Source organism: Uranotaenia lowii, chromosome 2 (assembly GCF_029784155.1).
Source record: "Uranotaenia lowii strain MFRU-FL chromosome 2, ASM2978415v1, whole genome shotgun sequence".
NCBI lineage: Eukaryota > Metazoa > Arthropoda > Insecta > Diptera > Culicidae > Uranotaenia > Uranotaenia lowii.
This window is the reverse complement of record NC_073692.1, coordinates 172,276,009-172,303,474: the sequence shown is the minus strand read 5'-3', so window position 1 is coordinate 172,303,474 and position 27,466 is coordinate 172,276,009. Positions and strand designations below refer to the sequence as shown.

The following is a 27,466-nucleotide window of genomic DNA, read 5'->3' as shown; positions in this document are numbered from 1 at the left end:
AACTGGAGTTGCGTCTTTGATGCCGTGCGGTTCGGTTTGATTCTCATTTACGCTATGAATTCGGTCGTAAAAAGTGTTGAATATATGTTTTATTATAAAAATTTATCCGAATGGTTGGATGAATAAGTGATGCTGAATAAATTGCCTGGTTTCATCAATTCAATATGATAGAACTAGTGAGAGAATTGGTGTGAAATAGTTATGAAAGCGGAGATTCTTAGAAGAAGAAATTTTCATCAATGTGTGCCTCGAAAGATGGAAGTGAATTTTCTCGACTTGGCATGGCTGAGGAAGAAATTTGATCAGGATGGAAGGTGGAGGAGGGAAAAAAATGAATTTTAGTGCTTAAGGGGTTTTGTTTTTGTTACGCAACCGCGATCGTGTGATTTTCAATCAATTTCCTACGGTGAATGGGAAATCTCATTGAAGTTAATTTTCTTAGGACTTGCGTACCTCTACTATTCTCGTGTGATTGTGTGAGTGCCTATGCAGCGACATAAGCAGCATTAATTGCTCGAAGAGTGCTTATACACGGCGAGTCTGTTAGACAAAACTTTGAAAGCATTGATAGAGTGAAAGTTTGGTTTGGATGGTGTAGATGCTCCTTAATCAATTTTTTGTGTTTGCTGAGAATTGTGGGATACATCTGTTCCCGAAGCGTTTGCTAGAACAGCTTGGCAGTTACTGGAAGAAGGCGAATTTCATCATAGCAGGCATTGCAATTCATAATTTGGTGAGAAATTTCCAATTCGTTTGATCTTTTTTCTCTGATTATCATCTAGGTGTGCGTGCGGCTGTTAGTTTATTAATCTTCATACTCAAGGAATATTTAAATAAGGTAGTGTCGAGAGCCATATTGGATTTTTTTTGTGACGTCACAAAAACGAATGTATCGAGAATTTATATGCGAATGGCAGAAATTTCGAAGAAAAACATGTTTCCATGAGTTCCAATTTCATTTTTATTGTGTTGTAAGCCTGTTTCACTATGTTATGAAATTGTCTGGTCCTTTAAAGATTGCATTATGTTTTTTTTCTCATTTTAATAATGAACGCAATGTCATCTTGAAGCTAAAACGTTCAAAAACGAAGAAAAAATCTACTTTAAAAAGGTCTAGCTGGTAGTTATTGAGTGTTCAACTGATTGTAATGATTTTTACCTAATTGGTTTACCATATTCAATTCTTATGTAGAACAATTAACATCAATTGATGATTGTTAACTCAATTTACTAAAGTACCAATAAATAATTGTGGTTTTGTATAAAAGTTTGTTTTTGATAACTTTTTTGTAATAAGGATCATAAACTGCACTGACTTGATCATTTTCATGGAAGACTTTGAACTAATTTTAAAGTTTTGCAAATTTGAGTAGGCAAAATCCACCATTTTGTCTAACTTCGATGGTCTATTTCATACAAAAATTACTCGAAAATCCAACTTTTTTCATACCGATCTTAAAGAGCAAGAATCCTTCTGGAATAACAGGTATAAAAAGTGGAACATCTCCAGCAAATTCTTCAGATTATCAACGAAAAAGGCAAATTTCCTAGTAAATTAACAGATTTTTCGTGATTGTGATGTCGCAGTATGTACTAATACTAAAGCAGGGCTGCCTCGACACTACCTCCTTTAAATATTCCTTGCTTCATACTTGCTTATTGCTTTTACACATTCGACACCAAGCGTTTGTTTCGAAGGCAAAACCTACGAGCTATGCGTTTGTGTTATTATGCATAAATAACTATCAGCAGATATTTTAAGGTCGCTAGTCACGTCATATCGTAACAACAAATATATTATAATAAAGAATATTGCGGAATGAATGATAATATTTAGTGAAACCAACCAATATTTAAATTTCAGCCATAGGAATTATCTACAGGAAGTAATTAATAAATTTAATTTCCATAGTTTTTATTTGACCAGCTTTACCAAAAAGTCTCTCTGTTCGTATAAAGTTTTTTTTATTGAGTTTTTTGACGGGAATGAGGAAGAGCCATCCGGACACAAATATGTTTATTGATAAATTACAACCTTGTAAAAACTTTGATACCATTATACTCTGTGATATTGTTGTACATTACTTGAAATTTCCTTTTATTTGATAACAATATAATTTAAATTGTTATTGGTTTTTATTATGTGCATCGATACTGCAATTCATTGAACCATTGATGGTGTGTTTATGTTATTTTAGGTGCTTTTTTAGAAACAAGTTGTTAGAATTATTCTGCGGATTTCAAAATAAACTCTGCGGATTGCAGTCAGGAAAATCTGGATGTGTCTGTTAGTCGTGTGAATAAGTAATGTAGGTTGGACCAATCTGATAAATCTTTCAGCCGTAGTGTCATGTGGTCAAAGTTAAAAATTGTGAATACATAATCATTTTAACTACAAGAAGCCTTTGATAACCAAGACTTATATATTTCAATTTAATTTTACTAATGTGATGTTTATTTTCAGCTGATTGTAATTTAACTGAAAATAGTTTCGTTATATTCTTAATTGAAAAATCTCATTATTCCATGAAATTTCCTCATTTTAGGTTTCATCCACTCATATTTTTAATCATAGTTTCTTAATAAACCGCATTATTTCATTCTTAGAAGTGAAGTTTATTGACACACAACTACGATGATTAAAGAAAAGCGCTTATTTATCTTGTATGAGTCTCAAATTATAAAAACAGCCCATCACGGACGAACTCGCCATTATTAATTTTCAACAACATTTTTATGTACAAACACAATTTTTTACTTACAGCTTATCATTCATTCAGGCTTTCGAAGATTGTTCTGTATTATTTTTGTTTCCGTTTGTAGTTTTAAAATGCTGCAACATACTAATAGAAAATCATATATATGTCATGTCTGTATCGAATTTTGAATACGACGAATGCGACACCATCACTGTTTCCAAATAAAAACCCGTTCGGCTCTAGGTCTTTCCAGCGAAAGTATTAATTTGTTTTGATTGTTCAAAATATTAATCTGCAAACTAACTTTTTCACAAAGTTGATAACTCTGTTTGTATTTAGCGCACTAGCCCTTTTTCAAAACTCGATATCGAATAGTTATTTTGACTTGAATTTAATTTTGTTTGCAGTTTCGGTTCCAGTTTCCAGTATCATATCTTCGATTTTATAAAATGTTTAATTCATACGCTTTCTACAGAATATTTATCGATATTTCATAAAAAATGTTACAATTATGCGTACGTTAATTATACAATTATATTAGCCGCAACTGTGCTACAACCATGCACCCAAGGTGGCTACCATACATACATACATACAACAATAATTTAAATATATAATTAAATTATATAATTATAAAATAAATAAACATAACAATAACATAACAGGTAATATGAATATTTACCTTTTATTCCATCAGGTAGTGTCGGAGCATGGATGGTCTTCGCAAGCGATACTATATTTTCAACCATTTTCAAAATAACTAACGATACTTTTATCACAGGTCTGATCAGCACTGACGTATTTTCTTCATAAATCTATTTTTCATTATTTTTTATATCTTTATGAAAATCATAAATGAATAAAACCATCAACTAAATACGTGTCAATCTTTTATTGGACATATTAGGGTGCAAATTCTATATAGTTAGACAATTATATTTAATTTGTATCTGGATATGTCAACAATAAAATATGGAAAGTCTAATCATAATTACATGACCCAATTGGTCATGCAGCTATGATTGGGCGGGGCTTATTGGCAATGAAAGTAGCCTCGGGATGTGCAGTTGCCATTCTGAAATGGGTTACTGGAATTTCAATAGAGCTAACACCACCAGCACCCGCGATTGAACAATGTTAATCAAATAGATTAACATTGGCTCTTTTGCATAACATACCTGCCAGCTCAGGGGGTCGTTGGATGGATTATACATACATACATACATACATACATCCAATCTTTTTATAAAACTACTACTCAAATTTTCAAACCATGAACTTGATTCAGCTCGGAACATGATAAGCAATCGGAAAGCAAACTTCAATGTTAATGCATCGATTTATTGTGGGCCCCAAGGATGTAGATCAATAACCAAATTTAGATGCTAATTGCAAAACATTAGCGACAAGAATAATTGATGAAGTTTCAGTGTACCGGAGTTAGTTCGGTTCCAGACTTAAACCTTGTACTGGTTCAGTCTCCTGATGGCAGTTGGTGTTGAAACCAAATTACAGAATGGACTTCAAACGATTGAGTGAACGCGTGGTTCGAACGATTCGGGAACGGGGGGAACGTCCTCAAGTGGATCCCACGGTTAGTGTTCCGGCCCGAGATACCGTAGTGCACAGCGTGGCCGATTCGCAAGTTTTGAAATGGTTCAAAAATCAACTCTATCAACTTTGTTTGGCAACCGCGTTGCACGGATACAGTCAGATCGTCCGAAAAGGGTACAGCCCACTGGAACGGGCTTTGTGGGTCATTGCTGTTGGTTCGGCTTTGGTGACAGCCATTACGCTACTGTGGATTTTGTGGACCTGGAATGTTGAAACTCCCACGGTGACCGTCATCGAAAGTACCAACTACGACACCTATCGGGTGCCATTTCCGGCAATCACCATTTGTAATTTGAACAAAATTTCTGCCAGCAAGGCACTGGAGAGGGCACAAAAAATGTAAATTTAAATAGTTGGACACATTAACGAAGATTGAGATTTGTTTAATTGAATATTGTAGGACTCGTCCCAACAACATGACGGCCGAAGAACTGGCATTTCAGTTTCGATTCTTGCTGCACGTGGAAGGACTCGAAGAAGCAGATCCTCGGGAATATCAACTGCTGCACGATATCCTGTTACTCAATAATTTGGAAATCCCGCAGCTAATAGGGGAGTTTGCGATGCCATGCAGCACCATGCTGGAACGTTGCATGTGGAAGGGCACCCAGTGGAGGTGTGACAATTTGTTTGAAATGGTTAACAGCACTGAAGGATTGTGCTGTTCGTTCAACCATTTTGCTATGCGGTCCAGTAATAGGCTGCAAAAGTGAGTATTGAGCTATCAAGTTTCATCCTTGATCTACAGAGTGTTCAGTAAGTTAGAACACACTTTTTAAACTTTTTTGTGTGGTAAAGCCATTGCACTTTCTTATTATTCAGATTTAAGTTCTTTGATATTAGTTGTTTTTTTATTCTTCTAAATCATAACTATCAAAAATAAGTTCTACAAGTTTTTTTTATAATACAAAAACTTTTTGTATTTACTCAAATTAGCAAGTAATAAACTCAACCGTTTTGATTACAAACATAACAATTATAAGCATTGGTGAAACTATATCAAATATTTAGTAAATGGAAGTGGAGCGTGAGCTGGCGAATGTGGGATGTCCGAGAAATTGGAGAACGGTTGTCATGGACCGAATGAATTTTAGGAATTATGTTCGTCAAGTTATGTCGTCGTGAGACGGAATACTGCGAAAATAAATAAAATTCAGAAATTAAAGTAAGAGATATAATTTGCGCTTCATTTCTGATTTATTTTATCCTCCAATAAACTCAAATGAAATTTTAGATTCGTGTCAACAATAATCAGTGTAATTTTGATTCGAAAAACTGAAATTTCCTGCAATTAAAATTCCATGAAATCCTCACTTTGATATTTTCGTCTCAATTTTAAAACTAAACTACGAGCAGAAATTGAATCTAGAATTTAATCCTCCTTAATCTAAATTTTATTCCGAATCAGAAATCTGCAATATATACACTGATTTTTTAAAATCTGCATTCTTTTTTCCAATTATTATTTCATAATACATTTTTTGTATAGCAATGAAAATTCTGAAAGATAATTTTTTCTCTGATTTCTTAATTTGGATGATGGATTATGATTTTATTTATTAAAAACATCATAAGAATATTAAATTTTATAGACAGATAGAAAATTACAAGAAATGAAAGTTGATGAAAAATGCTTCTAATAAATTCTATCCATTAATTTTTTTTGAATCTCAAATGGACATCACTTTTCACCGATAAGGCAGAAAACATTAAGAAACATACAAAAATAACGGTGATTGATCACTTCATAACATTTTGAAAATGGTTTGTTGACCCGTGCGAAGAGCCCGTCCATGGGGGGGGGGGGGGGGGGTTCAAAATTCAAATTTAGCTTAAAATAATAACAATACCATAAATAAACAATAAAAAGGAAAGGAATTGTTAACGTCGTTTCTCACTCATGATGCCAACACTCATGAACCAAATTTTAAAATCATATCACAATGGATGTTTAAAATTTTCGGTAAGTCATTGATGTTTTTTTTTTCAAAATGATGTTCTTTATTTTGAACTAGAAATTTATTTTAAAAGAATTTCTAAGTAAACTTAAAATAATCAAAATGGAAAAATGATAGTAATTGTAAATTTTTAATCATCTTAATTTATTTAATTTTTTTTTTTTCATTTTCAACTGAAGAGTTGATTACAAAATTCTGCTATAGTATTTTGAATTTGAACAAAAACTATTAAATCGCGATTTAAAATGTGAATTTTCGATAGATGAAAAAAAAATCAATTTTCAACTTTGGAGAATTTATTCAATGGTCGATGATTTAATTAAATTTGATTGAAAGAAGAATATATTTATCTATTATTATTTGAAAAGTGCCAGTGATAAAAGTCAGAGAAAAAACCTTTTTATAAAAAAAATTCCTTTAGTTGTCAAAATAAACGGCTTAAAAAGTTCATTTTTGAAGTTCAAAACAATAACTTCAAGTTCAATAATATTGACAAGGAAATATTGGGAAATTTGTAATTTAGTGAATAATCAATGAAAACTGATAAAAAATGAATAATAAGGAGTTTCAAGTTTTGTTGTAAATATTTAAAGAACAAAGCAAGTACAGTTAACAAAGCAAATTAGTTAACATTTCGCATTAAAATGAAGTTTAAAGTTGCTACTTCGAATTTTTTAGACTTTTTAAGATTAATTTAAAAATCATGATCGATTCATAAAACGCGATTTTATACAAAAAAAAAAATGAATTTTTTTTAAATTTTCAATCGCAGGTTTCAAATATGAAATTCAAATGAAATATTAGGTCCTGGAAAGAACAGAAGACTTAAACTTTGTTTTTCTTATTAAAAATTGAAATTTAAGGGCTGACACATAAAGTACACAAAAGTTCAGAATTTAAAATAAATTTGTTATAAATTATTTATAAAATTTAAATAGTTAGACTAAAAAAATTCGACTAATTAAAGAATTGAAGAAAAACTGTACTTTATAATTCTGTAAATTTATTTGAAAATTTAAACAAAATATTTTTTTTTAACTGAAGACACTTTACCACGTTTGTGGCGTGTATGAAAATAAAAAATATGAGTGTTTTGAAACATTTCAGAAGGGTTTTCTTAAATAGCCACGTTTCACCATAAGTTTAAACATAATTTAATTGACTCCAGGCAACAGCATTTTGGTGTTTGTTTTAATGATTGATTTGGTAGTTTTTGCGTTTTGAACTCGAATCTTTCATAAAATTTTGTCTAGCACTTTTAGTATTGATGATAAAAAGTTTTTAAGAGCATTTACACGAACAAAAAAAAACAAGAAATAAAATTTAGTCTTAAATTGGTTTCTTGAAGAATAATTCATATTAGCAAAACATTTGTAATGAAAAATCGATTTTTTTTAATTAAAAAAAATGGTACGTCTCAAAATCTGTTCTTATTTCGTTACAATTCCCCATTAAAACACATTCTGAAGAGGTAGGGTTTTTGTATGTCATGTTTTGAGTTCCTATACAAAAGATTAATTGAATTACAATTCAGAATCAAAGTTATTTTCGCAAACGTCGAATATTGTCGTAGATCGAAATGCCTCAAGCAAAAGGTAATATAAGACTAAATTCCGCCGGAGGCGAGAAAAATTTCTGACTCACTTGTTGACACTTATTTTCAAATACGTTTAAGATCAAGTAATTTTCCGTTACTACGGTGAAAATTTTACTTGGAAAAAATCTTCATGGGGGGGGGGGGGGGTTAAACCCCTAAAACCCCCCAAGTTACCCCTTTTTCTAAGTATAGTGAAAATCGCATGTTTTTTTAAAGTTAAAAATTAATGGAAACCCCAATAATTTTTATGACTACGTCAATTCGATGTCCCACTAACTTTAAAACTTTTGATGTATAAAGAGTATGATTATCTGTGGTCGTGGGTGTTAAGAAGCCATTGAAGTTGAAAAGTGTTACATGTTGCTCCAGTTGACGGTATTTTTAACCAATATTTACCACAGTCGTATTCTCCTTACCGTTAAAAGACGACAGAATCAGCATCCTTTAGCGGACAAAATGGAAGCGCTTATTGTGAAATTCGTTTTACTTAGTCATGGATGCCAGTTATAATGAATAAAAACTATTCCTATTCATGAACCAAATATAAATACAAAAAAGTATTAAAAAGTAATTAAAAATCTAGATAATTAACTGAATACAGAAACAGAATCTTTTGCACAGATAATGAATTTTAAATTTAGTAATCAAATTTGGAACAAGATCATCCATACAGATTCTAATCTAAGCTAATCCTAGCTCATCAGAGACAAAATCCAGGTGATTTGTTCCAAAATTTTAAACCATAACGATGCAATTTGTGTGGTGTAATGTATGATGTAAGCTAACATCCTATGTAGCGTGGCACAGCCCGTTTGCAGCGAACTATACGCACATAAAACTCGATCTCGATTTCCAACTCATTGATTAAAAATGCCTTCGAGTGGACTGTTTCAAGGGAATGAATGTACAAGTAGAGTAACCTGTACTATTCTGTGGGGTAAGGATAATGGGTCTCCACCAAAAGTACAATTTATTGACAATCAATTGAAAATCAAGCCATTCTTATGTGAAATGTTCCATAAAATATGAAGAGGAACCCTCCCTTTCTCTGCGACATGTTAATGAGGATAACTGCCCAGTGAACCATAACGATGCAAATTTGTCCAAAACTCAAGAATTATTCAACAAACATAAAGAAGAAAATATTGAAAAATGGTTTGTTTTATCGAAACACATCAACAAATTTTTAATCGTATTTCAAGCTTCCAAAAACTGTTCAAGTTAAATGCAACATTCTATCCAATGTTTAATTTGAGATTTTTATTTGATTTTGCAAAAAAAGAAAAAAAAGGGTAATATGGCGAGCTCAGTCAAATTTGATCGTTATTAGGGAATATATTGCTATCTACAAGTGAGTCATTTTTAATAAAAACTTGGCAGAATTTCGAACCTGGGATAAGATTTCAATGTTGAATCATCTTGAATCATCTTAGTCGTTCATTCAAATTTGATTATGAATTTAAAAGTTTAGAATAGAAAATTTCATTTGGCATTGTTCGACCCTTATTGGGGTGGTAGGTTAAAGTATAAGTATAAGTATAAGTATAAGTATAAGTATAAGTATAAGTATAAGTATAAGTATAAGTATAAGTATAAGTATAAGTATAAGTATAAGTATAAGTATAAGTATAAGTATAAGTATAAGTATAAGTATAAGTATAAGTATAAGTATAAGTATAAGTATAAGTATAAGTATAAGTATAAGTATAAGTATAAGTATAAGTATAAGTATAAGTATAAGTATAAGTATAAGTATAAGTATAAGTATAAGTAAAAGTAAAAGTATAAGTATAAGTATAAGTATAAGTATAAGTATAAGTATAAGTATAAGTATAAGTATAAGTATAAGTATAAGTATAAGTATAAGTATAAGTATAAGTATAAGTATAAGTATAAGTATAAGTATAAGTATAAGTATAAGTATAAGTATAAGTATAAGTATAAGTATAAGTATAAGTATAAGTATAAGTATAAGTATAAGTATAAGTATAAGTATAAGTATAAGTATAAGTATAAGTATAAGTATAAGTATAAGTATAAGTATAAGTATAAGTATAAGTATAAGTATAAGTATAAGTATAAGTATAAGTATAAGTATAAGTATAAGTATAAGTATAAGTATAAGTATAAGTATAAGTATAAGTATAAGTATAAGTATAAGTATAAGTATAAGTATAAGTATAAGTATAAGTATAAGTATAAGTATAAGTATAAGTATAAGTATAAGTATAAGTATAAGTATAAGTATAAGTATAAGTATAAGTATAAGCACAAGTATAAGTATAGGTATTGTTTGTTTTTTTTTTTTTCAATAAAGTTTTGCTTAGAAATATTACAGAACATTGATCATTACATGCAGAAAGATCCAGAAAACAACGAAGATGGTGGTTTTCTCTAGGAAGCATTGACCAGCTCAACCAAAGCTCCATCTTCTAGGCCGTACAATCACTCAATCCAGGTATTTTAAGTATCTTGAGTGTTATTTGGTTCGGAATGCACTTTGAGTGCCATGTTTTGTATCTTAAAAATGTCAACAAAGAATAAACTTTCTCCAATAAATCACTGGCACTTTGTGGGGAGCCAATCCAGAAGATCATATAAATTTGTATCGAACAACTATCCTCTCAGTGACGAAGTGTCAGATTGCTTCCAATGAATTTAACTTTCTTCCACGCAAAAGTAACCTCACCAACTGGCAACGCAAATGGAATGAGGATGAGATGGGCATAAACTTTTTTCTCGACTCATGTCCAATAGAGTGCACCAAATGACCCGCCTTCTTAGAAAGAAATGCGCTGCAGGCTAATATTGATTCTAGGCCTTGTACAAGGTTGCATGCTAAATTTCAGCCAGATCGGACCACGGGAAGAGGACGCTCAACGAGCCTGAAGTTTGTATAGGATTTTGAGACATTTTGTTCGGGAGGAACATGAAAAACCAGTTTTATTATCAAGAACTCTATTCCCCTTCGGCCGATATAATTTGAAAATGGGTTTTCTTGAAGCCTAAACTATGACAAATATTTCATCCGAACACTGCATTTCGATTGAAGTTACATAAAAAAGTTATTAGGCTTCAAAAATAGGCTTACATTTTTAAGGATGATATTCACCACTGTTAATGAGGCGTCAAAATATAACCCCCCCAGGGTGGTCAAAATGTGACCAGAAATGTTTCCTCTATCAGTGCTGAAAATTTCATTACGATTCGTTTTGTTCCAAATAAGTTACACGTGATGGAAGCCGCGAGACGAAATTAATTTTGGACACCCACGTCAAAAACCCGACGTGGCCGGGTTCAAAAATCGCGAAATCTTTAAAGATGGTCAAATCGACCGTGTGCAGCGTTCTCAAACGTTTCCGTGAGATGCATACTATCGATCGGCAGGTTCATACCAAGCGTTCTAGAGGATCTTAGGATCGGAAACTGCATTTGAAGGTGTGAACGATCAGGGTAAACCCAGGGCAGTCGGACTATGACATCGCCTAGAAATTTAATGCCGACCGGTACACCGTCAGAAGGATTCGTCTGCGCGAAGGAATACGATCTTATCGGACCAGTAAGCAACCAAACCGGACATTGAAGAAGAATGTAGAAGCCAAAGGACGGGCCCGGAAGTTATACAACAAGGTTCCAAAGAAGTGCGAAGGATGCATCCTCATGAATGACGAAACGTACGTGAAGATGGATTTTGGGCGGTTTCCTGGCCAAAAATTTCACAAAGCCACTGGTCGGGGTGATGTTCCCGCCAAGTTCAAATTCGTTTTTGCCGATAAGTTGGCAAGAAAGTGTTTGATCTGGCAAGGTATTTGCAGCTGCGGACGAAAAACCCCGGTTTTTGTGAAAAACAAGACCATGGACTCCGAAATGTACAAGGAGGAGTGCCTGAAAAACGTTTTTTTCCGTACATAAGATCTCACAAAGGACCAGTAATAAAAGGTTTCGCCAGATTTGGCAAGCTGCCACTACAGCAAAGAGGTACTAAAGTGGTATCGGGCCAACGGGTGGATTTTGTCGAAAAGGACATTAATCCACCCAACTGACCTCAATCCGCCCCATCGAAAAATTTTGGGCAATTGTCAAGCAGAAGATGAAGAAGAATGGTAGGACGACTCGGGATGCAACAGAGATGAAGAGATTGTGGAACAAAATACCCGCTGAGGTCAGCGAATAGGGTGTCCAAACTATGATGAGTGGTACTCGACGAAATGCTCATAATTTCATCAAAACCACATCGGAATAATTTTTCCTATTTTTCCTTTGAAGTGCAATAAAAACCCTACATTTTGAGTACAAAATATTTTTATTTCGTTTACATAGCTCCGAGATAGACCCATTTTAATGCGTCTAGATTTTGCGTGATCCTTGCTTTACTACAGTCACTGAGAGTATCATTATCATCACCATCATTGGCAACATCACCCCCACCAAACCAGAAATCCAAAGAAGTAGTTCAGGTCATCGATGTTTAAACATGGTAGTAAGAATTTTCTCCATATGATGGCGTGTTTGATGTGTCGTCTTGTTTTTTGAAAAGTGAGGCATGTTGGTTTTATTGCTATACATATTTGCTTTTATTGAATGTTTAACAACAAGTTAATTCAAAATTGGATTTTTCATGTTTGATAAGTTGATTTAAAACATCAGATATACACTATTAATTTAACTTGAGTATAAACATTTTAAATATTTTGAACGGCACATCACCAAAACTAGAGATAATTGATTATTTCACATTGGTGCCAAACTTGGTGATCTAAGCAAGCCTTGGTGGAGTGCGGTCGTGATTTTTCGCTCGTGTCGATTTTCCTTGCGTTTAAAGAAATTTATCGGAAAAATTGAATTCAAATGGATAATTAAGGATTATTTCTGGGGTTTTTTTTAAACAAAGTGAATTTGGCCAGATCAGGAGTTGAGCCTAGATCGTGGACGGTCGTTTTTCTCTAATTCTCCCGGCTAGTCGTCGCGTTCCTGGTTGTTCGTTGGAATTGGGTTGTGCTGTGTTTCCTTGTGTTTTGAAACACGAAAATTTTCTGAATCATTTAAAGTGACCCAGCTTTGGTTCAATGAAAAGGAAATGGCCTTTGGAAGAAAATAATTAACAGAAACTGTTGCGGTCGGTGATTGTATTTGGTAATCACGCGGAGTCAAAAAGTGAACAGGGCAGTGGTTCTTTGATGTGTTGAAAAGAGTGTTAGCTTAGCATTGCCCTTGAAGGAATATTTTGGTGTGAAGTATTTGAAAATTTAAGAAATTATGTTTTAAAAATGGCACCTGAAAATTTTCTTGTGATGTCGTATATGTGTATGGGGTTTGAATAAGGAAAGAAGAGAAATTGTGAAATCGGAGAAGGAAGTATGGTTGCTGTGATGTGTTTCTGGTTGGATTCCGTTTTAATAGAATGGTTCACTTTCATCAATCGGACAACTACATGGACGGCATACGGATTTTCTTATTTATGCTGACACTACCAAATTAAAGCTAAGTAGAGTAGAACCATTTTCATTAGTTCATCTTGGAAGATGATTTATGTGTTTTTAATGTGGTTTAGATAAAAATGTATAATAATTATTTTTTATAGTTTTCTAGAGCTCCCTAGAATTGACACCCTCAACACTTGCCTTTTGTGTGACTATCCATCTGTTTTGCTATGTTTTGAGCCGGTCTACTTTTATTTTTCGTATAGCCAATGGATCTTGTGTGCGTTTCATTCCGCTTTCTGCTTTATTTTATACTCACCATCATGTTTATCATTATGTGAAACGCAGATCCCGGCAACGATATACAATCCGTGTGGAGCAAATCCCTCAGATTTAGGCTTTTTTTGTCAGATTTAAGCTTTCATCCCTATGTTATCAAGGCAAAATAGCTTAAAACTGGGGAAAAAAAAGCTTAAAACGAGATTCACCAACTCTTAGATAAAAGATGTCACAGATGTCAGATGATCACACGATACATAGACAAGTCCTAATGGAATTTAACCGTCGATAAAAAAAATTGAATTTTGAATGTATACATATATTTCTCATTGACATTTTCATAGGTTTCTTTTTTAACACCACTTTTATCACACAGCTGAACAACGTGACACTTGATTTTCCATAATTTTCCGACCTTTTATTAATCTGATAATTCTTGTAGATGCCAACCGAATTGTTTAAATACAATGTATATCTACTGGAAAAATAACGCACAGCTAATGATATTATGTATTGCGCGCAACGCACGTTGTTTTAATCATTGTTATGCAATCTAAACATAAATAATAGTTTTAAGAATTTCACTTTTGATATTTTTAGTATGTCATAATGTGTATGTATTCCTTTTGGCGCTGAAATCTTTTAGAATTGAAAAGTTCTAAGGATTTTGGTGCTGTATTAATAATTTCTCTGCTCTTTCAAATCTTTTCAAAAGCGGGCAATGGCGCTATAACCATGGTCGATGACCTGAGATGGAGGTACAGGGATCCATAACTAAACTGTGTATAATGGTTAAAGAAATTTCTTTAATTATTATATTGTTAAATTGTGGACGCCATGTAGAAAAACCTCATTTCCATCCCCTGAAGGAAGAATCGCAAGGCCCAACACCAAGGAGCATAGAAATATCTTAGCATCTATGCTCCCAACGAATAAATATCAAATGATCATGGGAACGTATGGTACTGTTGTCCACGTTTCTTCCTCCCCTGGTTCCAGTTGTCTCTGCGTCCAATACTGCACAGTGGGCCCGGCCTTGATAAGATGAATAGTAAATGTACTTTTACTATTCACCGGGATGCTGACAAGATCTGGCTGTGTACGTATCATAAGCATAAGCATAAGCATATTTCACATTGGTGCCAAACTTGCTGTTCCTCTGTGTAGGGGGAAGTGTTCCTATATGCGCATATTGGGTAATATGCGCATACAGCCGATTGACGATATGGCTGGAGATTCATCATATCTAATTAGTGCAGTTTGAGGGTAATACGCTTTTAACACATGGCATAAAAAAATTAAATTATTATATAAAGTCGAAAAAATTTAAAAATTCAAACAAGATTTTTGTCAGTTTTGTAATAATATATTGAACTTTAATTATTGTGCATTCAGATTCTGTGAACAAAAATTTTAGTGGTTTTTCTTTCTTATTCATCTGGAAATCGGAAATTCAACAAATCGAAGCTTTTGGCAAAGTTGTAAATGATAAGATATTGGAATAAAAGACAGGTTCTGAATGCCCATATCAAGGCAGGTTAAATGCCTATATCAAGAAAAATAGATTAGTCTTATAAATTTTTTACTTTCTATCATTTAAACATGAAATCTACGCTCAAATCACGATCTTACGGCGAAAAAAGAAGAACTTCCTTCTGATCCGATAAAAATACAATATGGACAAAATATTACCCTGAAATATGGCCATATGGCATACTTAACTATGTTTCATGCAAAAGAACTAGTGATGTAAAAAATTTCACCAAAATTTCGGCCTTGACGTATGCTTAACATCCGTTTCTACTATTTTCAATTAAATAATATCAAAATATTGCAAGTGGTAATGAAATATAGCTAAAAACATAAATATGCGCATTTAGCCCGCCAGTTTCGGAAATCGGCTATTTTGACTTCTTTTATTATAAAAATTATTTTCACAAAAACTGTAAGAGATTTAAACAGAAAAATTTCACTAACGTATATAAAACAGATGTCCGCTCATGTGCATATAGTTTTCAGACTCCTATCTTTTGGAGTATAGGAGAAAATGAGTGCTTTCCTTAATATGCGCATATAGCCTTCCTCTCCCCTAATCATAGTAATTTTCAAAAGCCACGGCTCGTATCAAAAACTGAGTATTGTAAAAGCATTTGGGTGACCCATATGCCATTATGACTGGATTCCTGATGGCTCCAAATAAAAGCATAAGAGTTAAGAAGCAATTTTGTAAATGAACGCAACAAAGATAGCCATTTTTATCTACACAATTTAAAAATAGACTACTCATACTCAAAAAATTATGTTCAGACCCGAATAACCTCTGAGGTTAAAAGGTTTTAAATTAATACCATCATCATCGAAAATGTATGAAAAATGTAGGTATTTATGTAAGTATTTATACTATTTTATCCACTTCATTTCTTTGGGCTCAATTTTTGAGTCTGTTTGGCACTCTGATTTAGTATGTAAATCTTATGTTGTAATCAGATCCTAAATCTTGTTCCCAACGTAGGTTTTATGTTTCTGTTAAAATTTCAAATCCATTGGTAAGCATTTTTGTATATGTATCTTAGCTCACTTTCATTTTTGATTGAATTTCTTTTTTTATATACCTTTAGCCAATTGACATTTAGTAATTACTAGCTGATTTTACCCGGCCTTGCTCGGGTTCACAAAATGAGTCGTTTGATTTTTCGAAATGTTGGAAGCTTTATATTAATCATTTTAAGAAATTGGGCCCATGTTTGGCCACGTAAGTTTTGTAAGTCTTTTAAAAGTTTTTATTGAGATTATTCACTGTGTTTATCGATTTTATTTTTTTAGAAGAAGCTTATAGTTTTGAGGATTATGAATTGAATTTCAAAATAATTTCCTTCTTCTTTATCACAAATAATTTTAATCTATTTTGGAGACTATCCCACTTTTCAAGATGGATGATCTCCCTGTACAATGTTATGTTTAAGTTTTATTTAATTAAAAATTTCTAAAAACACTCCTAACCTTGTTGAACCATGATTAAGACTCATTTGGCATGTTTTCAATTGTATGTGTGCTTTTTTCGCTTTTTTAATTTAACACTGTTTTTCTTAAATGTTGAAAGTTGCACTAAAAGTTTCTTGGAGTTATCGAAAAGAAATCATCTCTGAACCGAAATAACCATTTCAATGCTATGGAAATGGTCTTTTTTGAGTTCCATTAATTATTTTGAAGAGAGATAAATGTTAAAATTCTTTGAAATCATTTGTTTGAACTCGCAGTACCTACCATACGGTTTTTTTTTTTCAAAATTAGATGGTAGAATTGAACACATTGATGAACAAAAATAAATAAAAAAGTATAAGTAAATTGGTCAATGAAATAGAATTGTATAAAACTTAAAACCTCAGATTGTATTATCTAATTAATTTTCTAATCCCCCATTTAGATTCCCCGGCGGCTATCAAAGCGTTGAAAATTGCAGCCTTCAACATATAACTCTGAATCTAATGATTTTTTCTTTCTCAATAAGGAATCCTAAAAATTTGAAAACGTTTGGTTAAAAGCTGGAGTTTATGAAAATCGGTTCATTAGTTTTTCAGCATTCAGTTCAAATAGTTATTCAGCTGAAGAAGCCAATTCACTGTTGACTGTTCAGTTCATTGTATACCCTTGTAAAGTCTCAAAGCCCCCCAGCGGGGCATTGAAAATCACAACAATTTTAGTCAATATATTCTTTACAGGATAGTTGTATTTTTCAATACAAAATGTAGGCTCATTATTGCATCCAAATATCTCGTACCGGTACCACGTGTTTTGAACAGTAGAAGGAAAAAACACCCGCCAAAATTTTACCTTTCAAATCTTTGATGCTCAGCAAGCTTTGATTAGCTTTCCAGTCCACGTGAACTCTTGATGGTCGTTTCGAATGCCCAACCCATGGTGATGGTGAAAACAACCCCGCCAAAGGGAAAAAATTGGTTCTGAAAAATGGGGGCCATGACTTTTGGTTTGTGGGAAAAAAAACGAAAGTTCTATGGTAGGGTCCCTTTTCTCAGCTGGGAGGGGCTCGAAACTATTACTAAAACCTTCCCATGGTCCAAACACATAACTGTATCAAATTTCAGGCTGATCGGTTAAGTGGTGTGGATTTGTATAAGGTGCATACAAACATATATAGTCCAACTCATCTTTATATATTAGATAGTATTTATTTGAAATTGAATTTCCAACTTGAGTTACTATTATTTTTTTTATTTTTGCTGCCAGTTAGTTTATTGCCCCAAGGAGCCGACACCAGGCAGCTCAATCAAGCTGTTTGATGGAGGGGGTGAGCGGAGGATCCTTGAGCTTTAAAAAAATTTAAAAAAAAACATATTGAAACTGTAAAAATAGTTCAAAGACATTTCAACATGTTGCACACTACTCGATACATTTCAGGAAAGCGAGCAGCAACGCTCCAAACGAACCTCGCCGAGTAATGGCCAGCGGATATAAGACGGGACTTTCACTCATCCTGAACCCAATACTGGAGGATTACCATTCGATAGATATCGCAACGACCGGGTTCAAAATTCTGATACACAGTTCCTTCGACTTCCCGGATGAAAATGCTCAGATGAAAATCATTGCATCAGGCACGGAATCTTTCATTGCCGTTTATCCGAGTATGTGGAATATATTGTTGCATGTATGGAATGTTTTTTAAATGAATTTTTAAATTCTAGAGGAAACCTACGCCTCAGATGACGCGTTAACATTAGCCCCTGCCGAGCGCAACTGTTACCAGTACAACGAGGTTCGCATGAGCGTCATGCAGCGTTACTCGTACGTTAATTGCATGGCCGAATGTCGCGCGTCGGAAATCTTTAGGGCCTGCAAATGTTTGCCGTTCCATTTGCCAAGCAACGGTTCTTTGGCCAACTGTGAATTCAAGGATTTCAACTGTTTGGTGGAAAATGTCGAACGATTCCGGAGCGCCATTCCGCTGAACAATTCCTCAATCACCCAGTTGATGGAAAAGCCTCCGATGGTTTGCGACTGTCTGCCCAGCTGCGAGATGGTCCAGTATCCGGTGGAAATGATGTACGGGAAAATCAACCGAAGCGTTACCTTCAACTCGTTGTCGTTCTTGTAAGTATTGTCTGAAATGATTTGTTTTTGAGTGTATTTATTGTTTGAAAAATCTTTCAGTAAAGACATCAAACTAAAAGACCAAAGTGTGGTACACATTTACTTCAACGATTTGGTCGCAACTCGATACCGCATGGACATCTATCAGAACTGGTTTGGAGTTCTAGGTATCCATTTCCATTCACGCAATTGTAAAGTATTTCACTGGATTTGTTTATCACTTGTGTTTATTGCAGCATCATTCGGTGGAATTTTGGGACTGTTTCTCGGGTTCAGCATCATCACCGGTTTTGAAGTGATTTACTTTTTCTCGATCCGTTTGCTGTTCGATGCCGCTTTTCATTCGGACAAACCACGCAAGCAGTAGCCAGTCGAACTATAGCCTACTTGAAGGCGCATTAATTTTCATGGAAACAGATACAGTTCGTTCAAGTGAAAGCTACAAGATGAATTTGATTCTTTGCAAAATTTTATGTTATAACTAAATTCGGAAAATATCTGATAAAATTGTTGCTATGTATTTATTCTAAAAAAAATAAAGGTGATTGAAAAAAATCTTGAAGATTTATTCTGTAGCTACTTATTCTGACTTATGGTTTCACTCTGAAGCTATCACCTGTAGGGAAAGTAATGCCGGTAACAGCGAAATCGGAAACCAGGATATTTTCCCAATATCGAATACTGGTTATACGTGCTCCTAATACCGTCAACTGGGGCAACATGCAACAATTTTCAACTTCAATGGCTTCTAAAAAACTTATGTTCACAGTTAATCGTGTCCTTTATGCAACAAAAGTTTTAAGGATGCTGGGGTATCAAATTGGCGTAGTTAAAAAAATTATTGGTTTCTTCAGTTATTTTTAATTTTCTAAAAACATGCGACTTTCACACTCCTTAGAAAATGGGGTAACTTGCAACAAACTTTGTTTTTAATGAAAAATCTTATGAACACGTACGAAAATTCATAGTTTTTAATATATTTGCGATGCCTTAGAGACTTTTACGCATGACAACACCAATTGCAGTAGGTTTTGGGTCTGTAAAACAAATTTTCACATTTTTTCTGAAAATAAGGATGCTGCATACATTTAGGGGTTAAATAATACCACGAAAAATTCTACAAGCTGAAATCATAAAAATAAATGTTTGGATGAATGAAATTTAAATGTTTACAAACGCGTGATGCAAAACATTCATATTCCAGCACATGGAAACGAGATTTACAAGGTATTTCTTTGATTTGCATTTTGTTGCATTTAACCCCAGACACCTAACTGAATTTTAAAAATATTCATTTAAAAAAATTGAGTGATTGTTCGAAAAATATTTTTACACCAACAATGTTGGTATAACATGAGGAAACCTGTAAAAAGATTGTAGGTAATTTTATCAAGCCGATCCGTCATACTGGGTAAAGTTATTTTCGGCATCAAAAAATGTTGAAATTTGTACATTTATTGCTCGATTTTTCAAATTTTACATAAAAATAAAAAACTTAAGGCAACTAGCTTAAGATGCGAGAAATTATGTCATCATCATTTTGTTATCATTAAAAGATAACTTTATTACAATACATTAAATTAAAAATTGATTCAATTTAGTGTTATATAAATGTTGCATCGAACCCCGCTGTTGCATGATGCCCCGTTTGACGGTACTGATATTTTTTAGGTATTAAAAAAAACCTTAACTATGTATCGAAATAAGTAGCATTTTTGCTATTCAAATATTTTTTCTAGGTTCTCTTAGGATCTTCAATGTTGTGTTTTTTGGAGACGTATTTACCCTGAAACTCGAAGCCCATTTTGAAATTTTAGAGTGACTCTTCAAACTAGAAATCTCTGTTTCTCATATAAATTTCATTTTCAACGAATAAAGGACGTCATTGATCTCACTATTGTGTCTAATAGGAAGTTTTGGGAGTGTTGTTATGTTAATGATACATGAATTGAATTGAATTGAAGAGTATCGCAAATTTAATAAACATCTTTACACTCAAATTGCCCGGATTCATCCGGTCTTAGACGGGTTTTAAAATCAAATTTTGTGACAAGTCTATAAAATCTATAATTTCACAGAATTTTGAGCTAATTTTAATCACCGAATCTATGTCATAGAACACAGAATTTTAGAGATATTCACAAATTTCACATTGTTTTAAAATTTTGGACGTTTTTTTAAATCAATTTTTTTTAAGTAAATATGAATTTTGGATAATTATCTTTGAATTTAAAAAATATGATAAAATATGTAATGTTAAGTCATTTTTCTCAAGTAAAATGTAAAAAAAATGCAATTTGACATAAGTTTTGAATGAAATTAATGGAAAAAGCATCACAGAAAACGGTCTCAGAATGTTTGGGTAAAATCACAGAAAGTCAGTTTTTTTCCGTTGAAACACAGAATTTTTTTTCGGCAACCTTGCCTGGATTCCCGAATATAATGTAAAACTGCTTGGATTTTGCCCGGTTTTATTCAAATTATTTGGAAATTTAAACAAAATTTTTGTTTAATTTCTACGTCCGATAAAGAATGTTTTATAGTTATACTCATCAAAATAAATTAAAATTAGTAGTTATGAAACGATTTGAGCGCTGCTGACGTGCTTTGACGAAAAATTCAAATTTCAGTTTGCTCAGTTTTGCCCGGTTTTGGACGGATTTTTTCAAATAAAATGCCAAATATTGCATAGCCTGGCTACGAGTGAAAAAAGTTTTGGAATGCTTTTCTTAGCACTTATGTTTTAACTCTTCTTGAACCGGATTTTTTTCAATTATTGTCTACAAAAACAGAAGTTTTTTTTGCAGACTTATTCCTTGAATAATTGCTTTAGACATTTTTGTACACTTTGTACACATTGTATAGTATTTCCATTATAAAAATCGTTGAATATTCTGTGTTTAGCAATTCAATAATCAGCAGTATTCAAAGTGTTTGAAAAATCTTCATTATATTTTACAAAAATTTTCTCATGTGCCTGAGACAATTTTTTTAACCAGTTAATGGAAAAATAAAGGTTTTAAAAACTTTTTCACATTTTTCGTGATCCCCGTAACGATGGAATAACAAATATTATTTGAAATTAATTGTTTATTTAGTCCATAACTCTGATAAAACAAAAATGGTTTTATAAATCGAAACTTATTAATAACTCGTTCATGTACTTCAATTAACTCATAAAAATATCGATCATATCGATATAAATTAATCATAAAAATATCATTAAATTGGAAATAGAAAATTTTATTCAGATTTGAAATGTCGAGATATATAAATCCAATGAAACTTATAGCAATATTTTTACAGAAAACTGTCCAGATTGGGACAGAATAAGAAGAAGAGAGAAGAGAGAAAAGAGAAAAGAGAAAAGAGAAAAGAGAAAAGAGAAAAGAGAAAAGAGAAAAGAGAAAAGAGAAAAGAGAAAAGAGAAAAGAGAAAAGAGAAAAGAGAAAAGAGAAAAAGAGAAAAGAGAAAAGAGAAAAGAGAAAAGAGAAAAGAGAAAGAGAAAAAGAGAAAAGAGAAAAGAGAAAAGAGAAAAGAGAAAAGAGAAAAGAGAAAAGAGAAAAGAGAAAAGAGAAAAGAGAAAAGAGAAAAGAGAAAAGAGAAAAGAGAAAAGAGAAAAAAAAGCGATAGAAATTAAATAAAGAATAAAAAAAGAGATTTAGGTATTAAAAATTGAGAGAAGAGATTTGATAAAAGGTACCCTCTAATAAACTAGAAATGTGATTTGAGGGTTGAGAACTCGGAATTGAGACGTTACATTCGTTATAAGAACTCAAAGTCTTCAATCGAGAATTGAGGATAGTGATTTGGAAATTTAAAACTAAGCAATGAAATTTTTTAAAAGAGAATTTAGAATACAGAATTGAGTGTAAAGATTTGAAAAAAAAAACTGAGCATCGACTCAGAACTTGAGACTAGAAAGAACTGAGATTTGAGCATTGAGTTTTGATATTTGAGAATTGAGAATGAAGAACTAAGAGTTGAGAATTGAGAAATCATTGACATAATTTATTAAGGTAAGAGTATTGAGAATACAGAGTAGAGGGTTGAAAATTGAAAGTTAAAAATTGAGGATTGAGAATCTAGAATCAAGAATTGTGAATCGAGAATTGAGAATTAAGAATTGAGAGTTGATAGTTGAGAAAAGAAAATTGAGAATTGAGAACAGAGAAATAAGAATTAACAATTGAGAATTAAGAATTAAGAGTTGATGGTTGGAAATAAAGAGTTTAAATTTGCGAATTGAGAATCGAGAACTGAGTTTTGAGAATTGAGATTTGAGAATTGAGAAAGGTGGTATTTCTGAATGGAACAAATCTTGTGTAATAAAACTGATTATTTTCTGCAATCGCTTCAAGCGACAAATGAAAGTTATCACTAGAATCGGATCATTGCATCATCTGGCTCGAATTAACCGCTTTACTCATATTCGATGCACGTTCCTAAAAACTTAATCCGCGGGAACATCATGCCATGATATTTATGTACGTTATAAACTGGATCGAATCAAAACACTTCTGCCAAGGATGCGCTGGGGTGAGATTATATTCCACCGTCTCAGTTAGTTTGGCAGAAACAATGAAAAAAAAAACAAATTCATACTAAGACCAGACGTGCCCCCTCACCGGTTTTTTTTGTAGTCAGTTGTCTTTCCCTGAATCTAGAGATTGACGTCAATTTGCAGGCTTCTTTCGGATGACGAAGCAATAATTTGCTCGAATTTAAACGTTATCACCGCAGATTCAGCAAAAAACGATGTTTAAAATGCAACCAATTAAGTGAATAACTTTATGAAAAAACATCTAGAAAAATGCAAAAACGACATCTGAGAAATTATACAAACAAAAAATAAAACGATCCACATTCAAACAAACCAACGGAAGCTGATAACAAAGCTGGAAAAAGCTTCGTAGTTTGTTTAACTATGGGGGAATTTGTCATTTTCGCTAACGTCAATACAGGACAAAGCTCGTTCAAGTACAAGCGAACCGATCATGAATGAAAGACCACATTTGCCACAACAATCGATTCAGTTAGTACACGTCGAAGGCGTGGTTAAACCACTTTCTTGTTTCAGGGAACGTTGTTTTCACAGCTGAATTGAGAATGTTTGGTATTTTGGAGAAAAACAAAACCAAGGTTGGCATCAGCTGTTGTTTGTTCGTTCGTTTTTTCAAAAAAATCATTCCTAGAATTTGAGCATGAAAGCAATCACATTAGGAAGATAGATTTGAGAAAAGTAGCTGTACATTAATTTGTCACGCATGTTTCATATATTTGTATAGTTAATTTACAAAGCCTTGTAACTAGCAACTGGTTTTCACACAAGAAGCATTTAGCTTTAAGCAATAAAGTTCGGAATCTCCCCCGAATGACGTTTCTTGTCGCTTGATCCAGTTCTTTGGCGTAAGTTCGGTGCATCAGATAAAGGTGTCCCAATGCAAACTGATTGGAGTCATATCGAATGCATCATCGCGGTCAGTTTAAAAAAAAAGCAATTCACAAATGCTTCCAAGATATATCATCGCTCTAATAAAAATACCAGTTTTTTAACGACCTGAGAAGCGATCGTATGAAATTCACAATGACGACGACGACGGACTGGTAACCTGGTAGGACTTGGGTGGTGAATTTCTAAGAGCAGTAAATTTTGCGTAAAGTCGTTTAATCCGATGACGCACATGGCTAGCCGAGTTGTCTTGGCGAGAATTTTAAGTCACTTGGATTACTACACACTGTACTTTGTTGATTAACCAAGATTTTATGCAGCGAAAAAGTTACGACGAAGATTTCTGATTCTTTGCAACTTTATTTGCAGAAATCTCTTTTTCGTGACAAGACAAATCACTTGTTTGAGACTGATCTCTGGCTTGATTCGGTAAGCTTTGTTGTATTAAATTTGAAAAATCGTTTACATCAAATCTCTCATGATCTGCATTTTCTTTTCGATAATATGTAAAGGCATAATGAGTTTACTGCCACTTGTTTAAAATTGGTTATTAAAAAATCATCTTCATCGTTTTATTTTTATTTCTACAGCTTATTTTTCAGCTCCGAAAAATATACCATCTAAAGTTAATCGAAGTGCTCATAAGGCAGAATAATAGGATAATACTCACAAAACTTTCCCAATTCACGCTATGGACCGGTTATTGCGTACGAATATTTGGCATAACTCGAAAATTTAGGAAATAAATGTGATAAATGTTTTTATGGAGGTTCGCGACGTTCCTTCTTTGAGAGAAAGGGTGGAGAATCCATACGAGTAAAACATAAATTTTGACATAATTCAAGTAATCATGAAGCTTTAAAAACAGAGTTCAAATGTCATATCTTGAAAAACAAATTTTGAGATCGAATTTCAGTTAATAATATGAAACCATCTTTGGTTGGAAATTCGGAACTCCAGCTGCAGCTCTCATATTATAGTTGTTACTAGAGATGTACCGAATATTCGGCCGACCGAATATCGCCAAAAAACCGTTAAGCCGAATATTCGGCTCACCGAATAGTTGAGCTAAGTATTCGGCCGAATAGGCCGAATATTTATTATTTAAATTTATACAATATCCTGAAGTAATAGATACTGAAAGAGCTACACAATCATCAAAAACTTATGGTTCAGCAAAACATCTCAGGGGTATCTGTATACTTTTCAATGTAGATCGTACAAAGAATGCTGACGAAACACTTTATACTTTGATTATCGTTGAAAAAGGCATACACCGTCTTAGCCGATTTAGGCTTTACAGACTGAATAAATGACGTGGACAGTCCAGGCTTGTCCATAAATCCAATACAGAATTCGAGATTAGATAAATCTGGCAGGGATGCCCAGATATCGCTTAAAACTTTCCGAATATAGCCCGGTTTTATTCAGATTATTTCTTCTTCTTCTTCTTCTAACACCAACATGGCCAAAACTTGTATGCATCCTGGAAAATGAAAAACTTGCGTTTCTCATTTTTCTTTTCCACATAGTATCTGATACATAGAACATGCATTGCAGATACTACTACGGCCAGGCCAACCATGTGATGAAAACGCAAAAGATACAGGAACAAGGGAGGGATGAAGCGTGGAGTTCCCTGCCAAACGCTTCTTATGATTATGTAGGATAAGGTTATAAAGTGCAATGATTGATATGTACAGTTAAAATTAAAATAAAAGGATTGATCTCAACCGAAATTTCTAGTTTGACGATTCTTCCAACAGACCTGAGACGCTGATCTCTATCAGTTTATTGATTTCACGCTTGATTGACGCTTGATGCTCTCATTACATGGTTCTTCGTCCTGGAAAGCTGATTTACAGATGAAATAATATAATATATAACACTGGATAATATCACCGGAAACTTTTCCCAAAACCTAGTTTTGCTTTGTGAAAACTTCAATAGTAAACTTTCTAAATTTTTGAATGAAATTTTTGAGACAAGAGATATTGTTAGAAACTGCCCGGATTTGGCCCACTTATATTCACATTATTTTTAGAGCTAAATAAAAATTCTAGTTTTAAATTTTTGATCAGAAATTAAACGATTTTCTATTAGTTTGTTTCGTCCAAATAAACCCAATTTTTCTTCACCTTTTCTCTAAATTTTTAGGCTGCAAGTTGTTCGGATTTGCCAGAAAATGCCTTGTTTTTGGAATGGGACATTTGGAATGGGAAATTTTTAATGAATCAAAAAAAAAAACTACACATTTTCGTGTATGTAATTAAAAAATAATTGTTATTTGAAACTTAAAAGGATGTACTTAACTTTCATCCAAAGAACGATGCAGTACATTTCCATTCAACATCGGCACCGGCTTCAGCTGTTACAGCGGCCGCTAAACATCATTCACTAATTTTGGTAATAAATTAGGCTTGTAGACTTCAGCTTAACAAGAATCAACACTAAGCAAAATCACAGCATCCAACTTCTGAACAATTTTCAGCACAAATAACAATTCAAAAATTTATTTGAACCAAAATTCTTGTAGCTTTAAATTCTGTTACAATATTTAACATGTTTTTTATTCAAGTGTTTGAAATACGTTCACTGATGTATGCTAAACTATGTTTTTTTTATATACGTGTAGAAGAATAAGAGATATGAAAGTAAGATACACGAATACAACAACTTGTATCATTGGACCATTATTGCATAAATCCATAAAATTTTTAACTTTATATTCAGTCTAATTTTTTTATGTGAACACTAACAAATTCACCTAGTTCTTAGTGAGAATAATACTATGACAATGTGTATCGACAATGTTCCTTTAAAATATTTGTGTGTCATTTTTAAAAAGTTATGGTTTTGAACAATACGCTCAAAGCGATTAATTAGGAAAAATTCTGAATCTTAAAAAATATCACAGTTATTAAAAGCATTAATTGGTACTACGAGTGACTTCTCTGATTGTCTATTGTGTAAGGGATTGTTTCAGATGGTTTTTACATATTAAAATCTGATACTTATCTTTCGATCTTGATTTATGGTCACATTTCGAATATCTGCAGAAATGCTAATACTTTTCGAACATCCAGTTTTCCCGTCGTCAATTGTTCCAATTTTCCCATACCGTCGATTATTTCTTGTTTTGATTTCCATTCCTCGTTTATCTCATTTCCGCCACCACAGTCTTCAAAACTTTACGGCACAAATTGAACTTTTTAATGGATGGTTTGAGAGTCTTCAAAATTTTCCTGGCAAAAAAACACAACCGTCATCGACGGCCACAGCCTACCCAGCCCCGGTTTTATTCAGATTATTTGCTAAATTAAACAACAACTAAAAAT

The 27,466-nt window shown here is 33.0% G+C and overlaps 1 protein-coding gene across 2 annotated transcripts; it reads left to right on the top strand.

The window, feature by feature from the left end:
- The first annotated feature begins 182 nt into the window (after window positions 1-182).
- On the top strand, window positions 183-19,208 carry LOC129749147 (sodium channel protein Nach-like). Of its 2 annotated transcripts, XM_055744035.1 has the most exons (7): window positions 183-476; window positions 4,178-4,652; window positions 4,714-5,022; window positions 17,984-18,210; window positions 18,271-18,676; window positions 18,737-18,843; window positions 18,913-19,208. In XM_055744035.1, the coding sequence occupies exons 2-7, from the start codon at window positions 4,216-4,218 to the stop codon at window positions 19,041-19,043; spliced, it is 1,617 nt and encodes a 538-aa protein (XP_055600010.1). In that variant the 5' UTR covers window positions 183-476; window positions 4,178-4,215; the 3' UTR covers window positions 19,044-19,208. The 2 variants fall into 2 exon arrangements, with proteins under 2 accessions (XP_055600010.1, XP_055600009.1); XM_055744034.1 differs by lacking the exon at window positions 183-476 and having other exon boundaries at window positions 1,012-4,652.
- The last annotated feature ends 8,258 nt before the right edge of the window (window positions 19,209-27,466 follow it).